Source organism: Drosophila santomea, chromosome 2R, assembly GCF_016746245.2.
Source record: "Drosophila santomea strain STO CAGO 1482 chromosome 2R, Prin_Dsan_1.1, whole genome shotgun sequence".
Lineage (NCBI taxonomy): Eukaryota > Metazoa > Arthropoda > Insecta > Diptera > Drosophilidae > Drosophila > Drosophila santomea.
Window position 1 is genome coordinate 8336931 of NC_053017.2, and position 8852 is coordinate 8345782.

Genomic DNA, 8852 nt, shown 5'->3' on the forward strand with positions numbered 1-8852 from the left:
ACATCAATTTAAATACTTTGGTGGTGAATAATGCAAGTGAACAATGTTAAAAATAGCAAGTACGTAAGCAATTCCATCGACAACAAACATTCGAGATATTTTGAAAAATATTTTCGTGTATTTGAAGAGCACACACATGTGGGCCCTGGTGTATAAATATACAAATGGGATTTTGTGTAATACGGATCGCATTTCGCCTTCTGTCCGACGTTGTTTAAAAATAAATCCATTCGGACTTTGGGCGTTTAGTTTAGTTACGCGGCGTACGGGAACCGCTATTAAATAACACTCGGGTTTCAGACCACGCAGAGCCAGTTCGAATTGCAGTTAAGCACCCGGCGGCCTGTGCTCCAGGCACAGTAAGCCCTCGGAACAGGAACATGTGGATCCATGTGCGCCAAAGTGGATTTACCAACTTGAAATTATCGCCGAGCATGTGGCGCCATCCAGGGGCGGTGGGCGGCACCTCGGTGGCTATAACTTAATGCAATTAATATGCAAAATCGTGACACTACTTCTCCCCTCTCCCACCCCCTTAACGCCTGAAACTGCGGGATGGAAAGACGACGTGCCCAGCATGTGCAGAACGGTGCATATGCCATCCTCCTCACAGCCCTTTTCCTTTTCCTTTACCCCATTTTCCATTTTCCGGCCCGCTTTCCCTCAGCTCTGCGAAGCGCATTAAGAGCAAAGGCAAAGTGCGCTAAATTGATGAGCGTCACGTGCGTTTTGCTCACTCGGTGCCCGCCCCTTTGCAGCGGTGTCATCGGACGAGTGTGGGCGTGGTCGGCATCAGTGCTGATCGGGCTAATGAATCGGGAGTGGAGATATATAGCGCAGGCTTTTCCGAATAATTCTTAAGCTAGACTCAAACCCATTTTTAATTTAACCAAAATCAAAGAAAAAGTTTATTGCATAAATGAATCATACAGCGGATTTTCCACGTAAATTTTCTATCGAGGCAGACTGCGCAGAAAAACTTTCCCATCCTAATTCGACTTTAATCGAATCTAATAATCGGGAGTTACAAAGAAATTCTTGTCTTTGTCTAGGCTTGCTAAACTAGGCTTAGAATCGTAATAGAGTAGAGTATATAATAATTCAGACATTATTTCTTTTGAGCTTCATCTATAGATACAAAACCTTTATAGAAACGATTCAGGTATACAATCCCGCGATCTTGCTCTAGTTCTATAAAGTTTTTTTCTTCATGAATATTTAAGCAAATCCTTAAGTATTGTAAGTATTCAGTATTGTACATATGTATATATTTGCATCTACTTTACTGCATAGTTTACTTAGCTTTGAACATCACTAACTGGGTTTTCCCCGCTGACCCAGCATCCCATATCATCCCATCTGCTGGAAGTGGAGTTGGGCTGCTCTGTTTATATTTGCCGCTCCCTGCGCGGCGGGGGAAAGTCTTGAAAGTCGTAAAAGTAAACAGAGCATGTGGTGTACTCCATGGCAGTGTGCCGTAAAGCGCTTAATTTTTTGTTGCCCTTCGCTGGCTCCAATTTGAGGAAGGTGAGAAATATGGCGCTCTGGCTGCCGCCGCTTCTCCATTCCCGGGCACACAATATGTATGCGATATGCTGAGGAATTGTGCGGCGCCTTTGAAGGCGTTGCTTAAAGATGTTGAAACACTACTGAAAAAGTACGGCAATAATTTGACCCACTTTTTGGGGCAACCCTTTGGCCCCCGGACATAAGGTATTTTGAATGGCAGCCACAAAACGGCAAATTAGTTTCAATTAAATAATGTTGTTGCAGTTTAGTTGGCCGGGCGGGGGTCCATTGAAATAGCGGCCACACAACAGAGTACACACTTGGCTCATGCATAACGCAAATGCTGGAAACGCCGCAAGGAGCCACACCGGCATCCTTGCCAGTTTCGTCCTCGTGGAGGTCCTCGTTTCGTCCTCGTCGAGGTCCCAGCATGTCCACGCAATAACGATTGCGGCCATAATGTCCTCATAATTACTGCCCACTCACCCCGCTCTTCCTTGGGGAGCTTGAACGTCCTGCCTGGACTCAGGGCGCGGGTCCCCGGACACAGGGACGAAGGACGCAGGACGCAGGACTAACGTGTTGACACTGCCTGGCCTGTGCAATTTGCATTTAATGTACGCATTGTTTTATTAATTTTTAGTGTTCTCATTAAAACTCATACAGCGTTCGTGAAATTAATATTTGTGCTGGAAAAAGTGAACCTTCAGGCTGTGCAAAGTGAAGAACGACGGAGTCGTATGATGAATAAATTTCATTTAATTTATTGGAAGAAAGGAGGTGTTTCGAAAATAATAAATCTAATTGACGAAGGGAAAAGCCATACAGGAAATATAACAGGACAGAAATCTGCTCGAAAGCTGCGATTATATTTATTAAGCAAAATAGCACATATGAATGTTCATTACCCACTTATAATGTATTCTAGTACTTATACTAAAACAAGAGAGAACGCTATAGTCGAGTTTCCCGACTATCTGATACCCGTTACTCAGCTGGTGAAAGTGCGGTGTGGCAACAAGTTTTCTGACAAATCGAGAGAAATTTACAAGACTAACAAAAATTAGAAAAAATTTCCAATCATTTTTCAAAAGTGTGGGCGTGGAAGTTTTGAGCGGTTTTTGGGCGTTAGAGTGGGCATGGAAACATGGGTCAAAAACTTGCGATGCGTCTATGTCTTAATCGACTCAACCAATGATCCTGATCAAGAAAATATATACTTCATATGGTCGGAAACGCTTCCTTCTGCCTGTTACATACTTTTCAACGAATCTAGTAGGGTATACTAGTATACTATAAGAGTAACGGGTATAATAATTTCTATAACCGCATTTAAAAAAGTAATCCCAAATCTATTCCATTATAAGTTCTACAATGTCTGGCGAGTATCTCCTCTCTTATTTGCGCATATACCAAATTTCTATTACCCGAAATCATTTATGTCCGAGTTCACATGCATAAATTAACAGATGCATTTGATGAAATTTAGCAGGCCAATGCCGCAAAGGGCGGAGGGCTGCAAAAAATTAAATTAATATTTATTACGCACATTTTGGTTGATTTGGTTTTGCACTTGGCTGCACCTCTCCCACGGACCAGACATGGACATGGACATGGAAACGGACAGGGACATGGACGTGGACATGCAGATGAACATGGACATGGAACATGGACAGCTGGCATAAATATTTAGTTGGGACAAATAGCAATGCTCGACATTGTTACCATACAAGTCGCACTCGAGTGTATTTGTTTTTATAAATTTATTTACTCAATACTTGTTGGCCGGCTGACTCTTTTTAATATCGGAGAAATTTGCATTTGGTTTTGTGGTTTTGTAATTTGCATAAATCAATTCGAAATTATCCACTGCGACCGGTATCACATTTCTAATTATGTTGATGGCATTTTTAGTTTGTTTAATTTATGCAAATGGAAGGAATGTGTGCGTGTTTGCTAGAGTCACTGATTAATTGTTTGTGGCGGGTTAATTATTTTTTACAATAACCAAAAAAAAAACCCGCAGGGAAACACGGACCCTGCAAGTACGCAGTGCGACAGTAATTTCCTTTTGTTGTTCAAGTGCCAATTTAATTAAGCAATTTAAAGCCCCTAAATATTAGCAATTAATATTAATGCGACCGCATAAACGCTTGCGGCAGTTTACACGATTTAATTATAGATTATGGCATGCTAATAAATTATTTAGGGCGAGACCTCGAAGGTTGCGGAACTTTTACACCACTTACTTGTAGGGGATACTGGATTCGATGAAAAGTATTTAAGTCTATACATTCTTGATCAGGATCACTAGCTGGGTCATCACTGCTTTCTCCAACATAATATGAGGTGTGACTTTCCAAAATCTAACAATAAAGGTATGCATGTACATTTGCTTAAACAGACTCTTTCAGATTATGTTCCAGAAGAATTTAAATAAAATTTTAATTTAAATCAAAACCTGGTTGTAGGTATGCTGAAAATAAGTATGTGTTTTATTTACCCAGGAAAGTGGAAAGTCGGTGAAACAGACTTGACGTCTTATTTTGATTATTTACTGATAGCACTTTAGGCATTCCATTTGTATGCCAGTTGTATTTAAGCAAAATTAATTAATTTAATAATGCTTATCACTTTTGACAGAATTTTATGTTTAATTTGATGACGTTGGTATCGAATTAATCAATCATTTTTTTCATTCCTCTAAATTAGACATAATTTGAAATATTTGCATGCTGCTCATGCTGGAATCTGCTCGTCGTGACAGCTCTAGTTTATTATGTCAATTAAAAGGACCTTAAAGCTAATGCGATTTGCGTCCAACAAGACGATATTGTGCCATGATTACGCAGCACAGTGTTTCCTCTTAATTGGAATCATCTTTTAATTGCCATATTAAGCACGCTCGATAAGTATACGCAGTGTGGTGCCGGTGCCCACATGCACACTCTTCGCTAGCATCCTCCACACACACACACAAGCACAATGGCAAGCAATTATGCATGAAGACGACATTTAGTTGAAATTGATTGCTCACAAAGCGGACACAGCTTCCAACCGAGCAGCCGAGCAACCCAGCTGATTCGGTGCATCCTTTGAGGACTTCCAGGTGTTGAGATGTGTTTGCCTTTGTGCGTGTCTCTCTGCACTCAATTAAGCATCTTAACCATCACAGCTGCACAAATACACAAGTGCACAGGATTCCGACGGCCTACACACATTTGCCGAATGCACTTGGCAGCCGTTGGCTGGGTTAATTGATAAACTTGGTTCCGCAAACTTTTCTGCCGAATTGCAAAATCTTCTGACATCGGACACTGTGATTGCACATTAAAATGGCGCTAAAATATAATATGCGGTCAAGCTCAAAAACACAAATACCTGAAAAGTTCAGCGTATACATCCATTTTGTTTCGAAAAGCTAAAGCTATAAGAGTAGGGGTATATATTTAATTGTTATTATTTATAGAAAAATAAGGTTAAAACAGTGAGTATTTTTCTTTCTTTTTTATTGCACTTAGGCTAGTGCTTCTAATTTCGTAGTTAAGTTCTTGAAAGTCCTTAAATTTCACAAATTTCCTTACATAGCTATAAACAAAGTAGTTACCGATATTCCCCTCTTCAAAAATACTCCAATAATCCGTACCAACCAATTTCTGCTTCATTTATTCATGCATGCCTGTAAAGCCAAAGAAACTTTACCTCTCAGTTCAAATTGGAAATAAATCGAAATGCTTGACCCGAAAATAGGAGAAACTCCATTTATTAATGCAAAATCGGAAATTTGTGCTGCGTTTCCTGTTTGTGCGCACACGTGTGCTTTCGGTCGAAGGTCCTGCAGAATTCAATATCCTTCAACGGCTTCATTTATTACGATGTTTATGTGGAGGGCGTAAATCAAGAGCACAAATGGCATGGAATTAATAAATGAGTCCACACGTGATGAAAATTGTGCTTCATATACTTTGATTTTTTTTCTGAACAGAGATTCTGAACAGAGAATCTGGACGAAACACGAAGAAAATGCCCATGCTGCATGTTTTGCCCTCCTTCATGCTCGGTACTTCGAATTTATTTGCTGGTTTGTTGTGCAGCCCTTTCATATTTTATGTTAATTAAATTTGTTGCCCTGTTTTGTTGCAACTTGAAACCAATTACGCAGGATGTGAGTGGGCGTTCCCATACTGACAGTCTGCTATGCTGCTTAATTCCTTCAACTCTAACTCCTGGCTGCAGCTAGTTACTTCGTTACTTAGTTTTGACATGCTGGGCGGGTGGAAAGCGGCGGAAAATCGTGGAAAATCGTGGAAAAGCGTGGCGCTGGGGGCGGGCTCTCCAAGCCGTGAAATAACCTCCGTTGCAAATTTCATTTTCGTTGCACACATTTTTTATTCACACAAAATGCACAATGCAGACACATGAAATACAAGAGGGCAACTGGGTGCAAGCATGTGTGTATGGTGTATGCATTTAAGTTTGAAAGTTTGTTACCCCGCTTCGGTAATGAATGCGTTTTAATGAGCTTCTAGTTATGACAGCAAATAAGCTGGAAATTGTAATATGAGCCCAGCTCTTTAAGCTTCTCAAATAATAATTGAATGGGTAGGGCTTTCTAAACAAAACAAGAGAGAACGCTATGCTAAAGTTCCCCGACTATAAGATACCCGTTACTAGGCTAGTGGAAGGGCGAACAAGAAATTTAAAAATTTGATCACTTGTGCGTGGCAGTATGGAGTGCTTTGTGGGCTTTAGAATATATATACTTTATAGGATCGAAAACACTTGAGTTGGCATTAAAACTTATCTATAAACAAGATCCTATGTTAAATAATAAAATAATTTTCGCTCTGTTTACAAGAAACAACCTAGATTTAAGTTTCAGAAAGTTTATTGAGCCTTAGGCCATGCTGAATTTGTTTGGAGATGTGTAGAAATGTTGAACAACTTAAATTAAAATGACTTTCAAGTTTTCTTTATTTTCCCCTTTGCTTGCACAATTTCACCTTTTTTTCCAGTTGCCATCCAAATAAGACTTTTGTGCTGTCATGGAAAATGAAGTGGTGTAAATAATTTGAATTTAATACTATTTACTCTCGTTGTTGCTGCCTCTCACCAAAGTTTGTAATTATTTTCTTACTTCGTTTGCCACAAGTGTGAAAATCAGCACAACTTTTTCGTGTGAAGCCATTTTCCTTGTTTTGCTCTGCGTTTTTTGTAGTGCTTCACTTTTATGTTGCCCCAGGACTGTCGCAAAAAGAGAAGCAAAGTTTTTATGATTGTTTTGGGTTTGGGAAGGGTTGTTCCGTCCGTCCATTAAAAATGTATGGAAAATAATTTCGTTAAATATTCGGTATACTGTATTTTCTGTATTTTCCAACCTTGCTCCGGTTGTATAAGAGTTGGATTGATGTTGGTTTGGATCTCGGATAAATTGGAGAGACTTTTTCTCCACTCGAGTGGTTTTTCCACCAGCAAAACGATCAGGTGGAGAGAAAGAAACACCACCCAAAATTAAAAAATATTGTAATGTTTTGGGAGAGAGGAAAGAGAGAGAGAAAGGGAGAATTGTGGTGGGGTAGCGCATTGATAAGAACGGCTGTTCGTCGGAAACCGGTTTTACAGTGATCTCTTAATTAACGTACCCACATAACTATTAATTAGTTAGGTAATAAAAATTATTCCCTGTTTAATTATTACTTATTATTTTATACAAAAATGATTAATTAATTTAATAAGCGTAGAATATAGTTAACTATATATATACATATATGTATATAACATATACATACAATAATATAATATATTATTATAATATAAAATTTATATATTTTAATTTAGAAGTATACGAATAATAAATATATGTACATACATATATCGGCTTTTGCAACTTTTGAATTTAAAATAATAAAAGGCTATTTCCACCACATAGAGCGAGCCCTGTACTGTGTTACTTTTTCGGTTATTAAGGGGCTGCTGACTGCTTTCCGGATTTCCCAAGTTCAGACTGCACTGACCGATTGCAGAGTTCACACACGTCATATCACCACCAAATAGGAATATATATTTCTTTAAATAGAACAATGGCTACAATGGATGATTTCTTCCATAAGGTGCAGCGGAAACATCCCACCATTCTGGACGACTTGCGAGCAGTTTTCAAAAACTCGCAGAGCGATTCACCACAGCGTTCAATAACTCTGTCCCAAATACGTGGTAAGAACATCGAATTTTTTATCCAGGTAAAAACCATTACATTTCATTTACCATTGCATTTGCAGCTGCCTACACTCAACGAACTGGCCAGGACTTTCCCATAAAGGGTGGCACGCGAACCCAAATGTGTTTCGTCCTGACAATCCCTTATGTTGCCTGTTTCACCAGTCAAATTGGCACATTGCGATTTTTCACCATTGACGTGAAACAGGAATAAGGGTAAATTAAAAACAAAGTCTAGTCACTCCGTGCAATTTCTGTGTACTCATACGATGTATAGCAATATTAAAATATACTTAAAGTTCTAAGAATATAAATTAACAATAATGAAATAAATGAAATGAGCTAAGGAACTCTTTGGTCAGTGTTGCCTATTTTGTATATCTACATGACCTCCGACATTTTTTGAGATGACCTATTTCACCATGACTTCAGAGGGCTGATCAAGCCAAAATCGGTATTCCCGACCCACCTCGAATATAGCAAGTTATGCTGACTTATGAAGAATGCGGAGCCCCAATAACTTCTCTATTAAATTAGTGACATCAGCTGGTTGTAGTTGTCTGACCCTAGATATTGAGGTCGGAGTTTAAATTATTATTTCAAAGCAGATACAACTAAATTATAATTCTTTTTTAGGGCTATCTACTATTTACTTAACAAAAGTTTGATGAAATTCCATTAGAACGAATAACTTCGATGCTTGGAGAGCCATACCCCTTTTTTTTTAAAATACAACAACCAGAATAATTTGCCTATCAAATAAACGTTGGCTTGGCCAGGGGCGACAACTTCCAATTCCAATTAAAATGGCAAACGCTTCGGCTTTTTGGGCTGCGACTGCCAATTGTAATTTGGGCCATGGCCGCAATCAAGCGGCGACAGCAAACAGCGTCGGGAAAATCGGAAAACCTCAGTGAAAACCAAGGGTCGAGTGACAGCGCGTTGTTGACCGACCTGCGCTTGCACATCAAATCAAATGTATTTGCTGCGGCAGCTTTGTGAAACAAAAACCAGCAAAAAGTGGAGCAGCAGCCAAGGCAAACAACTAATAAACCGAGCTGAAAACAAACGAATTCCGAGGTTGCAGCTTCAGTTTGGGAAGCACTGGAAAACTGGCGTCTGGCGAC

General features: G+C 39.4%; 1 protein-coding gene across 1 annotated transcript; it reads left to right on the forward strand.

The window, feature by feature from the left end:
• Positions 1–7438: 7438 nt before the first annotated feature.
• LOC120446302 lies at positions 7439–8062 on the forward strand. Its single transcript, XM_039627209.1, has 2 exons — positions 7439–7722; positions 7788–8062. The coding sequence occupies exons 1-2, from the start codon at positions 7590–7592 to the stop codon at positions 7937–7939; spliced, it is 285 nt and encodes a 94-aa protein (XP_039483143.1). The 5' UTR covers positions 7439–7589; the 3' UTR covers positions 7940–8062.
• The last annotated feature ends 790 nt before the right edge of the window (positions 8063–8852 follow it).

Excerpts from the sequence above, each read along its gene's own strand:
- LOC120446302 (XM_039627209.1), top strand. The coding sequence starts at position 7,590 with ATGGCTACAATGGATGATTTCTTCCATAAGGTGCAGCGGAAACATCCC. Across the intron at positions 7,723-7,787 it reads AACTCTGTCCCAAATACGTG|CTGCCTACACTCAACGAACT; the intron begins GTAAGAACATCG and ends TTGCATTTGCAG.